General features: G+C 43.8%; 1 protein-coding gene across 8 annotated transcripts in view; it reads left to right on the top strand.

Annotated features, from left to right (window-relative positions):
- The window catches only part of ZC3HAV1 (zinc finger CCCH-type containing, antiviral 1), a 65,878-nt gene that overhangs the window by 26,239 nt on the left and 18,253 nt on the right, over positions 1-21,386 (top strand). For 7 of the 8 annotated variants that reach the window (XM_009454307.5, XM_009454310.5, XM_009454309.5 and 4 more), the window contains exons 4-8: positions 3,195-4,334; positions 4,785-4,886; positions 7,032-7,155; positions 9,399-9,573; positions 18,411-18,531. In XM_009454307.5, the coding sequence (XP_009452582.3) occupies positions 3,195-4,334; positions 4,785-4,886; positions 7,032-7,155; positions 9,399-9,573; positions 18,411-18,531 (1,662 nt within the window). The remainder of the gene's footprint in view (positions 1-3,194; positions 4,335-4,784; positions 4,887-7,031; positions 7,156-9,398; positions 9,574-18,410; positions 18,532-21,386) is intronic. The other variant, XM_527904.8, reaches the window with a different exon arrangement.

Raw genomic sequence — 21,386 nt, 5'->3', positions numbered from 1 at the left:
CGGCCAATTGTGTGAACTTTCAAATCAGCAGAAATCACAAGGAAAGAAAGACTGCCATAATCACTCTACCTTGCCATGTAAAACTCTTCATTTTCCCTTCCAAACTTCATGCATATGTATACACCATTTTTACATAATTATAATGGTAGTATACATGCAGTGTTTGCAATTCAATTTCTATGCTTAGCACTATTGCCCCCCGCAGGTTTAAAAAAGTGTATATCATTTTTCTAAAAACTAATTAATAAAGCTTTTTTTTAAGGAAAAGAAACAAACATAAAATTGTTTAGATTTATCAGCTGTTAACATTTTGTCCCAATTGCTTTAGCACTTTCTTTCTCTCTGTATATATGCAGCTACTCACACACACATAGAACATTTTGGTGTTTAAAGCATTTGATATATGTAAATATCATGACATTTCACACCTGAATATATCAGCATGTATCTCCTCAGAACAAGGCCATTCTCTTACATAATCACAAGACAATTAATACAGAAAATTTATTATTGGTGCAAAACTATGTATAATTTAATTTATGGTCCTCAGTGCCATTTCTTTAAAAAAAAAATATTTTAAAATTTCTAAAAAAGACACAATAACTCCCATTCCCTTCTTTCCCCAGCCCCTGGCAACTAACATTCTGCTTTCTGTTTGTATGAATTTGACAACCCTAGGTACTTCATGTAAGTGGAATCGTACAATATTTATCCTTTTCTGACTGGCTTATTTCACTTAGCATGATGTCCTCAGGGTTCATCCATGTTATAGCATATGTCAGAATGAATATTTCATCGTATGTATATAATTATAAATTTTTTATCCATTCATCTGTCGATGGATATTTGGGCCATTTCCAGTTTGGCTATTGTGAATAATGCTGCTGTAAACATGGTGTACAGATACCACTTTGAGACCCTGTTTTCAGTTCTTCGGGGGTATATAATCAGAAGTAGAATTGCTGGATCATATGGTAATTCTATGTTTAATTTTTGGAGGAATGATCATACCATTTTTTGTAGCAGCTGTGCCATTTTTTATTTCTGCCAGCAGTACACATGGGTTCAAATTTCTCACATCCTCTATCATTTTGTGTTTTCTGATTTTTTTTTTTTAATAATAGCCATCCTAAGGAGTATGAAGTGCTATTACTTTTTTTTTTCTTTCCTGTTTTGAGACAGAGTCTCACTCTGTCACCCAGGCTGGAGTTCAGTGGTGCGACCTCGGCTCACTGCAATGGCCGGCCGCCTTCTGGGTTCAAGTGATTCTTCTGCTTCAGTCTCCCAAGTAGCTGGGATTACAGGTGCCTGCCACCACTCCCAGCTAATTTTTGTATTTTTAGTAGAGACGGGTTTTCATCATGTTGGCCAGGCTGGTCTTGAACTCCTGACCTCAAGTGATCCACCCACCTTAGCCTCCCAAAGTGCTGGGATTACAGGTGTAAGCCACCATGCCCAGCCAAGTGCTGCTATTTCTGAAGCATTTTCATATTATATAATGGCATTCATTTCTAATGTCTTTATGAAGTGGATGTAGGAAAGATGAATTTTATGAAGCAGATAGAATACATGATTCTAGGATTCTGTGCAAATTAATGAACAATTAAACCTCCTTATATTTGGGAAATGGTTTATCATTTACAAGGGACTTTCATCCCAAATAAATATTTCATCATTGTTCCTCACAGTGAAACCACAGAGAAAGGTAGATATGTCATTTTTTAGCCTTACTTAAGAGGGTAAAGAAACTGAGGCTCAGAAATAGTAAGCAATGTTTATTGCAAGCAGCCTCAGCTCATTTTTAGAAGAATGAAGGATAATGTAATGAAGAAATAAAAGGTAACATTTTCAAGGCCTCACATCACTAGAAAGTAGCAGAGTGCATGCTCTGATCCCATATCTAATGCTTTTTCTCTCTCACTACAGTTCCCTCTGAACAGAGGAATGTCTGGAGGGATGGGTTTTGGTGGTAGCTTCTCAATGTAAACTTATTGTGAATGAGAAAGATCTGTATATATTTTCACTTCTAGTTAATCTCCTGAGTTAAGCCTTTTCTTGACAGGAGGAGGAGGGTGTTTGCTTTTACTACATTACTACTGCCCCCTGGGTTTGGAAGAGAAAAAAAATGTCTCTTCTACCCCTTCCCCACACAAAAAAGCACAATTCACACACACACACGAGCACACATGCACACCTCACATTCACACACCACATGTGCACATGTGCCTCAAACACAGACATGCACATCTTCCACATGTACCCCCGGCACACTCACACACCCCACATAAACATCACATGCATGCACGCCACACACACTCCACACACGCTCACAAACACACCCTAACTCCTTCCTTCCTCCCTGCTTCCAGAAGGGTGTGACCTATCAAGTTTCTAGAGGAAGGCCAATTCCCTCCAGGCCACACTGCTTTGTCGATGTTGACTTCTGATATACTTTGGCCTTATGGAGTGGGATGAAGAAAACTGGAAAAATTTCCAGCTTAAACAAAGTCAGGCCTTTAGACTGTGGTTTCATTTTCTGTTGGTTTGTTTGAAGCATTGTGAATCTGTCAATAGCCAGGTACACCCGTATCACAATATGGGCAAAATCGAATGCTTTCTGGAAAATCTTCTCTGATTTGCCCTAATCTATCTCTCCATTGACCACAGTGATGAATGTTGACTCAGGACCAGGAGATAGTGGACAGCCCCACCTAAAAGTTTTGGGGTTTGGGGGCTACTTTGAGTCCCAGAGGAGAGCCAGGGACTCTCTTCCTAGAGACGATCCTCACTATCATCCTAGGCCATGGAATGACGTGCTCTGCCGTGCAGGCAGAATGTCAAGATTCTTTCATCAGCTGACACAGTTGGTGAGCACCTGTAGTCTCAGCTACTCAGGAGGCTGAGGTGGGAGGATCGCTGGAGCCCAGGAGTTCGAGCTTGCAGTGAGCTGTGGTCGGGCCACTGCATTCCAGCCTGGGCAACAGAGCAACACTCCATCTCTTAAAAAAAAAAAAAAACCCGTCATTGTCAAACCACCCATCTTCAAGATTTTTACACATCAGATTACGCCAAGTAATTTGATAGCACTTGGATAGCAAAGCTACAAAAGTGAAGAGAAGGAAGGGTGGTAGGAACTCAGTCACATTAACTCCGATGTTCATTATTTTGTTTCATTTTGGCTTTTTTTCCCTTAGCTCCTTCTTCACATCGTAGAAACATGGCATATAGGGCTAGAAGCAAGAGCAGAGATCGGTTCCTTCAGGGCAGCCAAGAATTTCTTGGGTCTGCTTCAGCGTCTGCTGAGAGGTCCTGCACACCTAGTCCAGATCAGATCGGCCACAGGGCTTCCCTGGAGGACGCGCCTGTGGACGATCTCACCCGCAAGTTCACGTATCTGGGGAGTCAGGATCGCGCTCGGCCTCCCTCAGGCTCGTCCAAGGCTACTGATCTTGGAGGAACAAGTCAGGCCGGGGCAAGCCAGAGGTTTTTAGAGAACGGCAGTCAAGAGGACCTCTTGCATGGAAATCCAGGCAGCACTTACCTTGCTTCCAATTCAACATCAGCCCCCAACTGGAAGAGCCTCACATCCTGGACGAATGACCAAGGCGCCAGGAGAAAGACTGTGTTTTCTCCCACGCTACCTGCTGCCCGTTATTCTCTTGGCTCTCTGCAAACACCTGAAGCTGTGACCACCAGAAGGGGCACAGGCTTGCCTTCCTCAGACTACAGGATCATCAATGGCAAAAGTGGAAGTCAGGACATCCAGCCTGGCCCTCTTTTTAATAATAATGCTGATGGAGTGGCCACAGATATAACTTCTACCAGATCCTTAAATTACAAAAGCACTAGCAGCGGTCAGAGAGAAATATCATCACCTAGGATTCAGGATGCTGGACCTGCTTCCCGAGATGTCCAGGCCACTGGCAGAATCGCAGATGATGCTGACCCAAGAGTAGCACTTGTTAACGGTAAATACAAAGAGAAGACACTTTGGGCTAGTACGTTTGTTCATGATATACCAAATGGCTCTAGTCAAGTGGTGGATAAAACTACTGATGTAGAAAAAACTGGTGCCACTGGTTTTGGCTTAACAATGGCAGTCAAGGCAGAAAAAGATATGTTACGTACTGGAAGTCAGAGTCTGAGGAACCTGGTCCCCACCACACCTGGGGAATCCACTGCCCCTGCACAAGTCAGCACTCTGCCTCAGTCACCTGCTGCCCTTTCCTCAAGCGACAGAGCTGCAGTCTGGGGGGCCCAAGGGCAGAACTGCACCCAGGTTCCTGTTTCCTCTGCCAGCGAGCTCACAAGGAAGACAACAGGCTCTGCTCAGTGTAAGTCACTGAAGGACAAAGGGGCCTCTGTGTCTTGAGTCTGCAGCAGAGTGGCTATGGCTGGTGGTTTTTCCTTGGATGTTCCCCAGTTCTTAAAGGGTAGAGAGTTAGAGGGTTTTGGTTATGGGGTGGTCTGGTGAGGAGGTTGACTAGTGAAGACAGGGAAGGGCCAACCGGTAGAACCACAGGGAATAAGCTGCCACATTTATTGACAATAGGAATATTTCAACTATGATTTAAGAAATAAACGTAGCTTTCACAGGACTCTGAGGTCCACATTTTTGTTTTATGGAGGGGCTGTCTAGACGCTCATGGGCAAAACATAAATCATAGGAATTTTCTTGAACATGGCCCCCATTTCAGATATTCTTTCCCATTGTGAGACCAAGTGCTTTGATTTTTGGTTTAAACATTAAGATCAGCATACATGCATCCTTTTTTGTTTCATAGATTCTTTATCTGATGTCACAAGTACCACATCTTCTAGGGTGGATGATCATGACTCAAAGGAAATTTGTCTTGACCATCTGTGTAAGGGTTGTCCGCTTAATGGTGAGTAACCTAAGGACTTTTCTGTAAGCTTCTACCTTTTGGCCATTGTAAATAACACTGCTATGAACATGGGTGTGCAAATGCCTTCTGAAAACCCTGCTTTCAATTCTTTTGGATATATACCCAGAAGTGGAGTTGGGGGATCATATAGTACTTCTATGTTTAATTTTTTTTTTGAGGAACTATTATTCATAGTGGCTATACCATTTTTCTTTCCCACCAGCAATGCACAAGGGTTCAAATTTCTCCACATCCTCACCAACACTTGTTCTTTTTGTGTGTGTTTGTTTGCCTTTTTTGTTTGTTTGTTTTGAGACGGAGTCTCACTCTGTCACCCAGGATGGGGTGTAGTGGTGTAATCTCAGCTCACTGCAACCTCTGCCCCCTGGGTTCAAGTGATTCTCCTGCCTCAGCCTCCCAAGTAGCTGGGGTTACAGGCGTGTGCCACCACGTCCGGCTAACTTTTGTATTTTTAGTAGAGACGGAGTTTTTGCATGTTGGCCAGGCTGGTCTTGAACTCCTGACCTCAAGTGATCCACCCGCCTCAGCCTTCCAAAGTGCTGGGATTACAGGCATGAGCCACTGTGCCCAGCCACTGTTTGTCTTTGATAGCAGCCATTCTAACAAGTGTGAGGTGTGGACTATAATGAGTGGTTGTGTACTTTTCAGTCAGCCAAGTCTCAAGTAGGGCCACTCTATGGGTGTCCCCGCAGTGTCTAAACCTGTCTTTTTTGTTTGTTTGTTTTGAAGTTGTCACACATCATTTTGAATATTTCAAAACAATTTAACATAATATAAGGCAAATTTTGAAAAACAGAACTATCTTCTGTCTTCCTGTACTGTAGCTTATAACATCAATTCATTCTTCAGCCGGCATTCCTGCAATGGCTGTCTTTTGTATGCCTAGCCCTGTGCCAAATATGTAAGGGGGATGTAAGCTAAACCATAGTGCAGCCTTCTCTTTAGTAAGTTTATAATTAAGGTAGGGCATGAAAACATCCATAAAATGCCAGGCATGGTGGCTTACGCCTGTAATCCCAGAACTTTGGGAGGCTGAGGCAGGTGGATCACTTGAGGCCAGGAGTTCAAGACCAGTCTGGCCATCATGGTGACAACCCATCTCTACTAAAAATACAAAAATTAGCTGGGCATGGTGGCACATGCCTGTAATCCCAGCTACTCGGGAGGCTGAGGCAGGAGAATTTCTTGAACCCGGGAGGTGGAGGTTGCAGTGAGCCAAGACTGCGCCATTGCACTCCAGCCTGGGCGACAGAGTAAGTGAGATTCTGCCTCAAAACAAAAACAAAAACAAGAACAGACAAAAAATTTGCAAATGGGAAAACTGCGTGAAGTAAGTAAAAACATAAAAAAAATTAACCCCCAACTGACTATTGGGTACTGGCTAAAGGAGTGCAAAAAATACAAGTCAGATGGGGATGGAGTGAGATTCATTAAGAGAATCTTTCTGGAAGAGATGAACTGTAGGCCAGGGCTTCAAGGAAATAAAGGCTGTTGCCTCTGCTGGAGAGCATTTTGGCTTCATGCACTTGGGGGGGTGCAGAAAGGGTAACTAAATTTCTGATTACCTCAAATTTCTATCTGGGTAGAGTGATTTTGGGGGGAGTGGGGAATTTTTGTTTTCTTTTCTTGTTCTTTCTTTTTTGAGACAGAATTTCACTCTGTCACCCAGGCTGGAGTGCAATGGGGTGATCTCGGCTCACTGCAACCTCCACCTCCCAGATTCAAGTGATTCTCCTGCCTCAGTCTCCCGAGAAGCTGGGATTACAGGCACCCACTACCATGCCTGGCTAATTTTTGTATTTTTAGTAGAGACAGGATTTCACCATGTTGGCTAGGCTGGTCGTGAATTCCTGGCCTCAAATGATCCATCTGTTTCGGCCTCCCAAAGTGGTGGGATTACGGATGTGAGCCACCACACTCTGCCTGAATTTTGGTTTTCTGATGAGTCTCCAAGGTAATGAAGGAAGCTGGATAATGGACACACAGCAGTGTCAGCCGGTATAGATGGGACCTGTCTGGCAGGGGGCAGGGCAGGCATGGATGGGGAAAGCTGGCAGTGAACTTGACTGAATTGGTTAGAATCCCCGCTCAACAGTCCCTCAGACCCCTTCTTTGTCTTTGTAGGTAGCTGCAGCAAAGTCCACTTCCATCTGCCTTACCGGTGGCAGATGCTTATTGGTAAAACCTGGACAGACTTTGAGCACATGGAGACGATCGAGGAAGGCTACTGTAACCCCGGAATCCACTTGTAAGTTGGTGGCTGTACTCTGGCTTTCAAGAGTCCAACATTATCAAAGGGAAGCATTAGTGCTAGGCTCAGGGGAAAAAGAAAAAAACACTTGTCCATCGGAATCCCATTCGAGTGTGAAATACCTCTTGAGATAAAAAATGGCAAATGCCTGCCGAGTTAATGAAGGAAAAACACAGCTGGGTGGGTTTGAGGTCACACTGAGCCTGGCTAATACCAGAGATCCTGGGAATGTTTGCTAACTCAAATGAAACAAACAGTGACATGATTATTTGTTTAGTTGACAGTTGTCTGTGTCCTGCAGAAAAAAACAATGCAGTGTCCGGCTCGTATCCTGATCAATTCATCACAGAACTATTAAAAGTACTAAATGATTTAGGACAAAAGAGCCTTTGGCTTAACTTCATAATTTAAAAACACGGTTTGAATAATTTCATATAGTTTTAGTGTAGAATTTTGTTGTATACTTAAGCATTTCATACCTCCCTTATGTTTGCTATTTTCTCTAGCGAGGCATCTAAGAGGATACCTTACATTTCTGCTTCTGGCCGAGCGTGGTTGCTCATGCTTGTAATCCTAGCACTTTGGGAGGCTGAGGCAGGAGGATCACTTGAGCTCAGGAGTTCGAGATCAGCCTGGGCAACATGTCTCTACCAACAATACAAAAACTAGCCAGGCATGGTAGCACGCACCTGTGGTCCCAGCTTCTCGCTACTCGGGAGGCTGATGTGAGAGGATCACTGGAGCCCAAGAAGTTGAGGCTGCAATTCGCCGTGATTGTGCTACCACACTCCAGCCTGGGTGACAGAGTGAGACCCTGTCTCAAAAATAAATAAGTAAAAACATTTCTCCTTCTGGAAGAGCTGAAATGGGTGATACCCATATGACCATATTTATCTATGGTGTGCAGGGATATAAGAAACATCCCAGTTTTACAAGGAAATTCTTAAGGGGGAAAAGTTACATTACTTTTCATCATATGAGAATTTAGTGATTTGAGGGTGGAGATTCTGTGTTGCTGGATTTTTACCACTAGAGGGCGACATCAGCTACTTTCTTGTTGCTAGGTCTATATTTCCGCTCCCAGGCAAGTGGAGAGCCGGATTTCTCAACCTCAGCACTACTGACGTTTTGGGCCAGATTCTGTTTAGCACTATTCCTAGCCTCAATCCACAGATGACAGGAAGCACCACCCCCCCACCAGCCCCACTGGTTGTCCTAACCCAAAATGTCTTCAGATGTCGTAAAATACCCACTGAGGTCAAAATCGTTCCTGATTGAGAACCACTGATCTAAGAGGTCTTTCTTAGAGCAGCAATTCTCAAACTTTTTGGTCAGAGGACTCCTCAACACTTAAAATGTATTCAGGATCCCAAAGAATTTCTGTTTGTGTGGAATATAGCTATCAATATTTACTATATTAAAAATTAAAACTGAGAACAATTATATATTTGATTCACTTAAAAATAAGAATAAGCTTGTTATATGTTAACATAATGAACATGTTTCATGTAACTATATTTAATACTATATACATATTCATGTATATCCATTTAATATACATACCCAGGTATATAACTGTGTGTATTTATTTATATATGTATATATAATATTTATATGGATAATTATAAAATAACTGTTCTCCAAAACAAAAAATTTATTGAGAGGAGTTTTATATTTTTACAAATTAATGTCTGGCATAATAGAAGATAACTAGATTCTCATATCTGCTTCTTTATTCAATCTGCTGTGAAATCATATATTGTGTAGCCTCTGGAAAATTTCATCGTGTATTCCTGAGAGAATGAAAGTGAAAAAAGCAAATAATGTTTAATGTTATTATGAAAATCACTTTAACCTTGCCAATTTTCTGCAAGGGTCTCCACATTTTGATAACGATTTAAATAATAATAAATAATTTTAAAAATGGACCAAATGCGAATTTCTAACTTACTTTATAACATTGAGCCAATCAGGAGTTTTGTGGGCACAGTTTTATTTTGGGATATTTTCTGAGGGAAGAATACACTATGTAACACCATTAATTATGTGGTGCAGGCGAGTCACTTTCCTCTCTGCGTTTCCGTTTTTCTTTTATGTGTAGGACCTGGAGCCATGGAAAGAAAACTTGAAGATCTATTTTAGCCCTGAAAGTTTAATTCTGTGCTCTCATTAGGGAAGACGAGATTGTAGAAAACAGGGGTCAATGAAGCATTATGTTAACTTAATACTTTTCTCCTCAGCTGTTCTGTAGGAAGTTATACAATCAATTTTCGGGTAATGAGTTGTGATTCCTTTCCCATCCGACGCCTCTCCACTCCTTCTTCTGTCACCAAGCCAGCCAATTCTGTCTTCACCACCAAATGGATTTGGTATTGGAAGAATGAATCTGGCACATGGATTCAGTATGGAGAAGAGGTGAGCACTGTTCCTCCTTGTAGGGGGCTCTTGTTTAAACTTGTCAACTTAAAAAGAACACTATTGGCTGGGCACGGTGGCTCATGCCTGTAAGCCCAGCACTTTGGGAGGCTGAGGCAGGTGGATCACCTGAGATCAGGAGTTCGAGACCAGCCTGGCCAACATGGTGAAACCCCATCTCTATTAAAAATACAAAAATTAGCCAGGCGTGGTGGCAGGCGCCTATAATCCCCGCTACTCTGGAGGCTGAGGCAGGAGAATCTCTTGAACCCGGGAGGTGGAGGTTGTAGTGAGCTGAGATTTTGCCACTGCATTCCAGCCTGGGGGATGGATTTGAGACTCTGTCTCCAAAATAAATAAATAAATAAAATAAAAAGAACACTATTAATAAAATGTTTGAAGCCTACGTGGTTACCCGTGGAGTGTGGTAGAGGAAGTGGTATTTTTTTACTTTGTACACAGCTATATTCAATTTTTTTTCAGCAAGCATGCACTCCAATTGCAGTCATACATTAAAGTATATATTAATTTTTATTTTTATTTATTTATTTATTTTTGAGACGGAGTTTCACTCTTATCACCCATGCTGGAGTGCAATGGTGTTATCTTGGCTCACTGCAACCTCCATCTCCTGGGTTCAAGCGATCTTCCTGCCTCAGCCTCCCGAGTAGCTGGGATTACAGGCATGCACCACCACCACACCCAGCTAATTTTTGTATTTTTAGTAGACATGGGGTTTCAACATGTTGGACAGGATAGTCATGAACTCCTGACCTCAGGTTATCCGCCCACCTCGGCCTCCCAAAGTGTTGGGATTACAGACGTGAGCCACTGCGCCTGGCCATATATTAATTATTTTTAAGGAACCACTTGAGACATGTCAGCTGCACTTCCCTCTTTCCTCAGCATGAGAGGGGAGGGTGGAACCTTGAGATAGCTTTCTATGTATAAACATATGAAATGTACAGAGACTACTGCTTTGAGCTGGAAAAGAGGGCGAGAGTGAGAACTTAAAGGACTGTATGGATGATGGCATGGTTAACTAGACCAGGGAATGTGTTAATTCACTCAAGCAGTGAAACCACATCTGGCACAGATAGTCACTACTATTCATTCAGAGTCTGGATTTAGATGGACTTAAAGGACTGGAACTAGAAGATCCTAGGCTGACCCATAGTGGGGGCATAGTAATAGGGATGGAAGTTTAGATAAGCAGAGTCTCTGTCCTTCTGTCTCAGTGTCCCTTCCTCCCTTTAACTCATAGGATTAAAGACAGAGAGAAAACAGACCTTAAGCAGGTAATGAAATCAGGGTGATGAGAAACAGAAAATGAAAGCAAGAGATTAAAATGAAGCCAAAAATAATGCATGGGCTGGGTGCGGTGGCTCACTCCTGTAATCCCAGCACTTTGGGAGGCCGAAGGGGGTGGATCACCTGAAGTCAGGAGTTCGAGACCAGCCCGGCCAACATGGTGAAACCCTGTCTCTACTAAAAATACAAAAAATTAGCTGGGTGTGGTGGCACGTGCTTGTAATCCCAGCTACTCAGGAGTCTGAGGCAGGAGAATCGCTTGAACCTGGAGGCAGAGGTTGCAGTGAGCCAAGATTGCACCACTGCACTCCAGCCTGGGTGACAAAAGTGAGACTCCAAAAAAAAAAGATAATGCAGGGACAAAGGAATGGCAGCGTAAGGTTCTACATATTTAGGTTGGTGTAAAATTACTTTTGGGTTGGTAGTAATTACTTTTAATGGCAAAAACTGATTACTTTTGCACCGAACTAATAATTACGAGTCAGTGGGCTATACATTTGGCTCTGAGCTGCCTAACTGCCAAAGCAAACAAAGTACTTGGGAGAGGCACTGCTCTGTTATGTTAGTGAGGCCTGAGAAAAACACCTCCTATAGTGGGCCACATGGCGGGAACCCTGTGTGCTGTGGTGAGGTCCTCAACCACAAACAGCCCTACCATGAATTCAGCAGCATATTGGTTTCCAAACTGTCTTAGCAGCAGATACATTTTATCAAACCATCTTTAAAAGACTCTAAACGAGCCAACTAGAGTAGAGCAGGGCTGCCCTGGCGGAATAGGATATGGGCTCAGAGCTGTCTCCTGGACCGCTCCTTGTTGCTCTTCTCTCTCCTGTGGTGGCCCATGTAGCATCTCTGTGGAACAGAGTTCTGCTGAAACTCCCGTGTGTGTGAAAACACCTATGATATTAAACTTTGCACAGATTCTTTGTATGCTCAAGCCAAGGATGATGTCAAATAAGCGATTCTGTCAGGCGCCTGTGGAAATAAAATTATAAACCCAAATTAATTAGCCTTGGTTAAAATAAAAATAAGCTATAGGTCTTGATGGTTTTTATGTCAAATAATTGGAATTTTTAGTAAGATATAAAGGGGAAGGGTTGGCAAACAAACATTTGCATTCTAGTTACATCAAGGTTCCAGGAGGCCGGGTGTGGTGGCTCATGTCAGTAATCCCAGCACTTTGGGAGGCCAAGGCAAGTGGATCACCTGAGGTCAGGAGTTCAAAACCAGCCTTGCCAACACGGTGAAACTGTGTCTCTATTAAAAATACACACAGAAAATTAGCTGGGCTTGGTGGCGTGCACCTGTAATTCCAGCCACTTGGGAGGCTGAGGCAGGAAAATTGCTTGAACCCAGGAGGTAGGGGTTGCAGTGACCCGAGACTGTGCCACTACACTCCAGCCTGGGTGACAGAGTAAGACTCCAAAAAAAAAAAAAAGGTTTCAGAAACCAAAAGGAACTATTCGGGGGAAAGAGATTGTATTTAAATTTAAATTTACACAAGTTCAATCATGTTCCCTAATAAAACATCAAGAAACTTCCTGAGCTTTTTTTTTGAGACAGAGTTTTGCTCTTGTTACCCAGGCTAGAGTGCAATGTTGTGATCTCGGCTCACTGCAGCCTCTGCCTCCCAGGTTCAAGCAATTCTCCTGCCTCAGCTTCCCCAGTAGCTGGGATTACAGGCATCCACCACCATGCCTGGCTAATTTTTTGTATTTTTAGTTGAGACGGGGTTTCACCATGTTGGCCAGGCTGGTCTTGAACTCCTGACCTCAGGTGATCTGCCTGCCTCTGCCTCCCAAAGTGCTGGGATTACAGGTGTAAGCCACCGTGCCCAGCCCTTCCTGAGGGTTTTTTTTTTTTTTTTTTTTTTTTTGAGACGGAGTCTCACTCTGTCACCCAGGCTGGAGTGCAGTGGCGTGATCTTGGCTTACTGCAAGCTCTGCCTCCCGGGTTCACGCCATTCTCCTGCCTCAGCCTCCCAAGTAGCTGGGACTACAGGCACCCGCCACCGCGCCCAGCTAATTTTTTGTATTTTTAGTAGACATGGGGTTTCACCATGTTAGCCAGGATGGTCTCGATCTCCTGACCTCGTGATCCACCCACCTCAGCCTCCCAAAGTGCTGGGATTACAGATGTGAGCCACTGCACCCGGCCTCCTGAGGTTTTTAATACAAAGTTCTCACTGGGACATTTAGTCTGTGTTAGCTGTAGAGTTTTTATTTTATTTATTTTTATTTTTATATTCTGGATTCCCATGAAAACTGTAGAGTTTTTAGAATGTAACCTTCAATCTGCAAACACATGAATGTTGTATTCATTAAATGTGACACAGGTTTGTTGGATGTTCACTGAAGATGTGAATGAACTCTTACTGTCTCATACTAATAAGACCCATCATTATATAAATTGAATTGGCTCTAGTTATTAAAAAAAAAAATAAGGAAAAATCCGGCCCTGGGTTTAATGTTTTCCTTGCTGGGCGTCCAAGTAAAATTAAAATAATGTTTCCAGGAGATTTGAACCCCACATATCAAGAACAGCCTGGTTTCTTTCATGGGTTAATGCATTGTGGTCCAAGTTTGCAGCTCTTTGGTGACCTGCCTTGAGCCAGCGTACAGGCTAGAATATTTAGAGAAAGGAGTGGACTGTGAAGCCTTCTGCCAGTGCCCCACAGCTTTTATTTCTTGTAACTGAATTTTGAATAAGTCAGGCAACTAAAAGTTGTGGGTTGGAACCTCCCTAAGAGGAACGTGAGGAGTAGAAACTTCTGCCAACAGAGTAGGCACATATGCTTTGATTATGAGCTCTCTGGGAGGTAAAATAGATATCCTTTTATGGAAATTGATGTACTTAACCAGGACTCATACCTACATAGATGGTGGGCAGGGAGAGGGTGTGGTATTAGGAGAAGTGATGATTGAATCGATGGGCAGTTGGGCAGCAATGGTGTAGGGTAGAGTGATAGCAGGGCTGACAGGAGGGTAGAGCCTGGGAGTCGTTGAATGTGCACCAGTTAGGGAGTGCAGATTCAGGTCCTCGAAGATGTTTACCAGCAAAGTAGCTAAGCTTAGCAGCTGTGGAAGCTGGTGTTGAGAAACAGCGGGAGGCTGTGGCCTGAGAGACCCTCTCAGAACAAGGACAAGCCACAGCTCTAGAAAGCCAAGGTTGAGGCAATCATTGACACACAGGATAAAAGCTAAGACCTGTTTACTGCAACTGAAACATAAATTCAAGTCTTGTGGGGAATAAATAATTGACGGCTGTGTGATTCATTCATTTACTCAGACCTGGAGTAACAGTACTGTTCTCTAGGACACATTATGGCTATTAAACTAATGGTAGCTAAAAGGTCTAATGAGACATCTTGCAAGGCTGTCACTACCTGTCACTTAAGAGTATGGGGCAACTGTAGCTTAGGATTGCCAAAGAACTGGGGCCAGCTCAGCACAGATATGACTGACTTTCAGATACCACAAAAAGGACTTATCCTTACAAGAGTAGCTTGGAATACCTTTACAATAGAAACACCTGGTAATTGACCCAGACAACACACAGGAACAAGAGAGGGACTTTGAGAGTTGCTTCTGGACCATCAGTCAGTTGTGTGACCTCTTGACCATAACATACGCATGACATGGGCATGCTCCCGCTGTCCTGTTAGTCTTACAATAGCGAGGGTTGAATGAAGCAGCCTATACATCACATCAAGCAGTGCCTGAGACTCGTCTCTGATGTGGACTAAACCAAGGGGAAATGTTACCTTTGAGGACTTCACCACCTACCAGGGTTCATGAACATGACAAGTGCAGTGTGAGGTCAAGGCTAGAGAAGGTCGGTGTGGAGCCATGCTAGGCTCTGCAGATGCTCAGACACTGACTTAGTGGCCTTGTGCTGTCCAGTATGACAACCACTTGCCACATGCGGCAATTTCATTTTAAACTTTAATTAAACACATAAAAAATTAAGAAATCAGTTCCATGGTCACGGTAGTCACATTTTCAGTGCTGTATAGCCACACATAGCTTGGCTACTGAAGGAGTTAAAAATATGCCACTCTGGCATATTGACTATTTTGAGTTAAACGCACTTGAAAAACAGCAGGTGCAAGACGATCACTCTGACCTTCTGTTACTTAAAAGCAGGAGATGAAATTCTCATGTGGAAGATGTTCTTCCTAGGCTGGGCACAGTGGCTCATGCCTGTAATCCCAGCACTTTGGGAGGCTAAGGCGGGCAGATCACTTGAGGTCAGAAATTGGAGACCAGCCTGGACAACATGGTGAAACCCCGTCTCTACTAAAAATACAAGAATCAGCCGGGTGTGGTGGCTCATGCCTGTAATCCCAGCTATTCGGGAGGCTGAGGCAGGAGAATCGCTTGAACCCAGGAGGTGGGGGTTGCAGTGAGCTGATATCACACCATTGCACTCCAGCCTGGGTGACAGAGAGAGACTCACTGAGTCTCAAAATAATAATAATAATAATAAAAATAATAATAATAATAAAGAAAGAAAGAGGTCCTCCCTATACCAGAATGAAAGTAGCATTCTTATCAAAGCCAGGAAACCTGTGCAAACAAACCCTATTAGACAAATCTTCATCCTTCTGGACACTTCTCCACCCAATTAACTTCCCTAGCTGAAGCCCCTTTGCCTCATCCCATTTTCATAATTTATGACTCGTCTAATTCAATACAAGTGTTTATCTCTAACTGCAGCTTTAGGTCTTCACTTTCTCGTGAAGGCTCCTGTGCCACGTAAAACTTGTATTAAATGAACGTGTATGCTTTTCTCCTGTTGGTCTTTTTGTATATAAATGTATAGAGTACGAATGTAATTTTGTTACATTTGTTACAAGCATAGATTACCTAGTAGTAAAGTCAGGGTTTTTAGGGTGTCCGTCACCTGAATAATGTACATTGTACCCATTAAGTAATTTTTCATCATCTACTCCCCTCCCAACCTGCCCTATCCTTCTGAGTCTCCATTGTCTGTCATTCCTGTTGTGGTCTTATGTCAATTTAATGCTCAGGTCCAGCCAAAATACTGTAAAAGGGTAGAGGTGAAATTTTGCTTCCCTGGCCAGGTGCAGTAGCTCATGCCTGCAATCCCAGCACTTTGGGAGACCGAGGCAGGCGGATCACCTGAGGTCAGGAGTTCGAAACCAGCCTGATCAATACAGTGAAACCCTGTCTCTACTAAAAATACAAAAATTAGCTGGGGTGTGGTGACATGCACCTGTAATCCCAGCTACTCAGGAGGCTGAGGCGGGAGAATCCCTTGAACCCAGGAGGCGGAGGTTGCAGTGAGCCCAGATTGTGCCACTGCATTCCAGCCTGGGCAACAGAGGGAAAGGGACACCCTGAAAAAAAAAGAAAGAAAGAAAGAAAGAAATTTTGCCTCCCCTACATATCATATAGGACAGCGCAGAGAACATTTTCATCACCACAGAATGTTCTAGTGAACAGCACTGGTCTAGACCCTAGAGGCTTGCTAGTCAAAGTGAGGTCCACAGACCAGCAGCATCAGCCTCAGCATCACCCGGGAGTTGGCTGAAGTATGGAATCTAAATCATCCCCAACTTTCCCAGAATCATATCTGCACTTTAATATGATCTCTGGGGCACTCACATGTATGTCAATGTTTGAAAGTCTCTGGCCTTTTAAGCCAGGAACAGAGTGGGTTTTACAGAGCTGAGCAGGCAGTGGATGCATACAGGACTTCAACTGTAGGGATGGGAAATTGGGAAGCGATTCAGCTAGTGGTCAAACCAGGGGATACCAAGGTGCTAGAGCTGTTCTACCTGCCCCACATCATGCCAGAGGTGTTTTGCCCACTTTGGCCCGAGGAAGGCATAGGGTTTACCGGGCACCATCGAATCACGGCAGCAAGCTCTTTTACAATCACTCTGATAGATACTATCCACAAAGCTGTGGCAACAAGCATCTTCATGATATGACTTAATTGTTGGCTGCTGTAAGTTAGAACGTTCTGCTAAAGTCAGCGTCCTTGTCCCTTCCACCCTTTGTACTGGTCCTACCTCCTGAAACACATTCAAGTTTATTCCCACTTTGCCCTGGGTACAAATATTTGAACACTGCTTTCTGCTCCCACCATGCTGCACTCCAGGATAAAGAGACCCAGCTTAGGCCTTTCTCTGTCCAGGACGTTTTCCTTGGACACGTACATTCTGTTGCCCTCCGCTTACAACCAGCAGGCATTTCCATTAGGGAAGAGGAAGGGGCGTGGGTCCAGCTGAAAGTCTGGAATGTCATTAACAAAAGGAACCGTGAGCCCCTCCCCACCACGGCTGCTTGGAAAAATTTGTTGTCATTAACTCCTTTGTTCTAGATCACAGGAAACAAGTGTCTCCTCACCATTAAATACTGGGAACCCCTGCTGCTAGGGGTGTACTTCTAGTGTGCCCTGATCGCCCACCCTGGCCACGGAATGAGGAATGAGGGCAGTGGATCGGTAGCCTAGCCTGCCCCTTGCTAAAATCAACTCATTTCCCTTTTACCTACACATTCTGATGTTTGCATGCTTTCTATATGCTTTGAGACTAGAGATTATAGCTTTACATTTGGGGGTTATGCCTTATCCCTTCTTTCCTTTTCTTTCTTTTTTTGACAGAGTCTTGCTCTGTCGCCAGGCTCTGCAGTGGCACGATCTTGGCTCACTGCAACCTCCGCCTCCCGAGTTTAAGCGATTCTTCTGTCTCAGCCTCCCGAGTAGCTGGGACTACAGGTGCATGCCACCACGTCCAGCAAATTTTTGTATTTTTAGTAGAGACAGGGTTTCACCATGTTGGCCAGGATGGTCTCGATCTCTTGACCTCGTGATCCACCTGCCTCAGCCTCCCAAAGTGCTAGGATTACAGGTGTGAGCCACTGCACCCGGCCACCTCATCCCTTTCATTATAGCTCCAGTTAGTGGCAAATCCAAGTGCATTTTCAGTTAGTTGGCTAGCAGGAGGCTCGGCCAATTTTGTTTACTTACTCTGGTTCAGGGCAGAGGAGAGGGTTAGGTTATTTATATTTCAACACTGCAACTATTGGAGTTTGGACGAGGACCAGATGGTCTTTCTTTACTTCCCTTCACGACTACTGTAAACCGTGCGTGGCTAGAATAGCCCACGATGTTCTATTTCATGTAAGACTCAGTGTCAGATTCTGTTAGATGACAGATGCCGGCGCGGCATCAGAAAAGAGGGGATGCAAGTTGCTCTGTATATTTGGCTCGTATTTTATGGAAGGCTGTAAAAGAGTATTGCAAACAGCTGCATTTCTCAGGCCTCCCCCAAGTGTGTAGTGAGTTTCTGCAGGATAGACTTCTCTCTCTTAGGTACCATGATAGAGAAGACCACAGAAGTCTGTGACATAGCCCTGAGCTGGAAGCTTTTACAATCTGGTTTGGGAAGCAAAATGCACTCCTGTTCACATCTCATTGCTAAAACGAAATCATATAACAGCAGAGATTTCCTAAAAGCCTACCCTGACTTTACCTTTTATTTTTTTTCCAATTAGAAAGACAAACGGGAAAATTCAAACGTCGACTCTTCATACCTGGAGTCTCTCTATCAATCCTGTCCGAGGGGAGTTGTGCCATTTCAGGCGGGCTCACGGAACTATGAGCTGAGTTTCCAAGGTGAGTTTCTGTGTTTGGCAGTGTTGTGTGTCATTGAAATCCGCCTGCAGTGTACACGTGGGAGTGGGAGCAGAGTGGGTATGCATTGCTATGGCCAGGGTCAAGGTCAAGATTTAGCAAGGCGGTGGAGTGCAAGCTAGTGGCCATCAGAAGACCTGTGTTCTAGAGCTCTGGCTGTGACGAACACTTGCTCTGCCACCCTAGGAGGGGCACCTGGCCTATCTAGGCCCGCTTCTCTCAACTGCAAAATCAGGGGCTCAAACTAAGTAGTCTTGGGGGTACTTCCAGCTCTGCCATGCTGTTTCTGATTCTGGGTGGGCAGCTGCCCAGGGAGAGGCAATATTTCAGGTGCTGGTGACTATGGTAGAGGCCTTGGGCTTTTGGGCACCTTCAGAGTTTTAGAAACTTGCTGTTTCTTTTAGGGTTTATCATCTAGGTCAGTAGTTCCATCATCACATTGATTAAAGTACTTTGCCTTCCACCATGTTTATTGGAGCTACTATAGAAAGGTCTTCTGGTGAGCTGCCGCCAATCTACCTGCTGTGTTTAGTTAGATATCAGGGCAGGAACTGCCCTCCTTCTGAAGGTACCATCCCATTGGGCACCCCCTGCACATGATCAAGTGCTTTCCCTTTCGGGACTTGCAGGTGCTTTGGAAGAGGTAAAGGAGCCTTTCTTAGGTCCCTGAATTCGCAGTTGGTACCTGCAGTTGGATCCTGTACCGCTTAGTGGGCATTAGATGACGTAGCTTTTACAAGGACCATTATACCAAGTATTTGGAAAAACAGTCTGGCAGTACATGTCAAGTAACATTAAAATTTGCTAATATGTTTGTCTTTTCATTCCCTTAGGAACCTTTCTTAGGAAATAATTCACTAGAAGAAGGGGGGAGAAGAGCTATAGGCATAAGTAAGGTGCTTGTTAAGCAGCATGGTGTGACCGAAGAATACTAGACCAAATCCAGTACCTATAGTACTAAAAGTAGGACCAGTCTGTACCAGTGCAGTGGTGACTAAATAAATTAGGGTATTAAATTTCAGTGGTGTATTTGGCACTTGTTAAAGATTTTGATTATGAAAACTAGATAGGAAGAGCAAAATTTGGTGTTGTTAAATGAAAAAGGCAGAACACTTTTTTTTTTTTTTTTTGAGACAGGGTCCCACTCCATCACTCAGGCTAGAGTGCGGTGACGCCATCACGGCTCACTGCAGCCTCAACCTCCCCGGCTCAAGCGATCCTGTCACCTCAGCCTCCCAACTAACTGGGAGTATAGGTTCATGCCACCATGCCCAGCGAATTTAAAAATTTTTTTGTACAGATGGGGATCTCACTTTGTTGCCCAGGCTGATTTTAAACTCCTGAGCTCAAGCGATCCTCCCTCCTCAGCCTCCCAAAATGCTTAGATTACAAGCATGAGCCATAGTGCTCAGCCAGAACCCCAAATTTATGTTTCTGAAATTTTGTTTATATTTAAAATAGGAAAGTTAAAAAAAACACAAAAATCAATGTGCATGATAATTGCAGCAATGCATGCATGTGGGCCAAGACTGGAAGATAATAAAGAAAAATTAAAATCTCTTCTATTGGGTGGTAGAATTAAAAATGACTTAAATTAAAAAAAAATTCTTGGGTGGTATTGTATTGTTTTTATGGTTTAAAAGGGTGGTGGAGAGATGAGAGCCAATAGACTTTGTTCCTGAATCTAGAGCAATTTGTCCAGCTACTTCTGTTTGTTTGGTTCATAGAAACCAGTTCAGAGCAGTTTATAGTGTTCCTAGTGTTCCAGATGGCTTTTTCTTTTCTTTTCTCTTTCTTTCTTTCTTTCTTTCTTTCTTTCTTTCTTTCTTTCTTTCTTTCTTTCTTTTTTTTTTGAGACAGAGTCTCGCTTTGTCACCAGGCTGGAGTGCAAAGGCGCAATCTCGGCTGACTGCAACCTCTGCCTCCCAGGCTCAAGCGATTATCTTGCCTCAGCCTCCCAAGTAGCTGGGACTACAGGTGTGTGCCACCACACCTGGTTAATTTTTTGTATTTTTAGTAGAGATGAGGTTTCACTGTGTTAGCCAGGATGGTCTCAAACTCCTGACCTCGTGATCCACCTGCCTCAGCCTCCCAAAGTGTTGGGATTACAGGTGTGAGCCACTGCACCCGTCCGCCTATTTCTATTTCTTAACTAGACTGCAAGTGTATTCTGTCATGCATAAAGCTAGTATCTGAGTGCCAGCTGTGTACTGGCTCCTGCTGTGGGTGCTGGGATACAGTGATGAAGTTGCTCTTCGAGCCTATATTCAAAAGGGTGGTGAGAGACAATGGTCAAGTAAACAAGTCAGGCCATTTCAGAAAGTGGTAACAGTTACTGAGAAAATGAAACAGTGGAGAAAATGAAACAGTGCAAGGAAGCAGCCAGAAAATGGAGGAGTCAGTGGGACAGCACTTACTTTTATAGAGCAGCCTCTGCCTGCGGGAAGGAGGGCGCTCCAGGAGGAGGAAGAACTAAGGCTAAGGCTGGAAGGTACAGACCAGCTTGAAGTTTCACAGAGCAGGTGGATGGTCTGTAAGAGATGAGATCAGTGATAGAATGTAAGAGATGAGAGCAGTGATAGAAACTTGGATATTTTATTAGGCGGAGGCCCCGGGAAGATTTTGAGCAGTGTTGTGGCATGATCCGATTTGCTTTTGTGTGTGTGTGTGTGTGTGTGTGTGTGTGTGTGTGGTTTATGTTTGTTTCATATTTTAAGAGTGCAGTTGGATGAGTATTGACAAATGCATGTAACCACCACCCTAAGCAGGATATAGAACATTTCCATCAATCCCGAAAGTTTCCTTATGTCTCTTTGCAATCAGTTTCCCCAGCAACA

Source organism: Pan troglodytes, chromosome 6 (genome assembly GCF_028858775.2).
Source record: "Pan troglodytes isolate AG18354 chromosome 6, NHGRI_mPanTro3-v2.0_pri, whole genome shotgun sequence".
Classification (NCBI taxonomy): domain Eukaryota; kingdom Metazoa; phylum Chordata; class Mammalia; order Primates; family Hominidae; genus Pan; species Pan troglodytes.
This window is presented reverse-complemented; position numbering and strand designations above follow the sequence as displayed.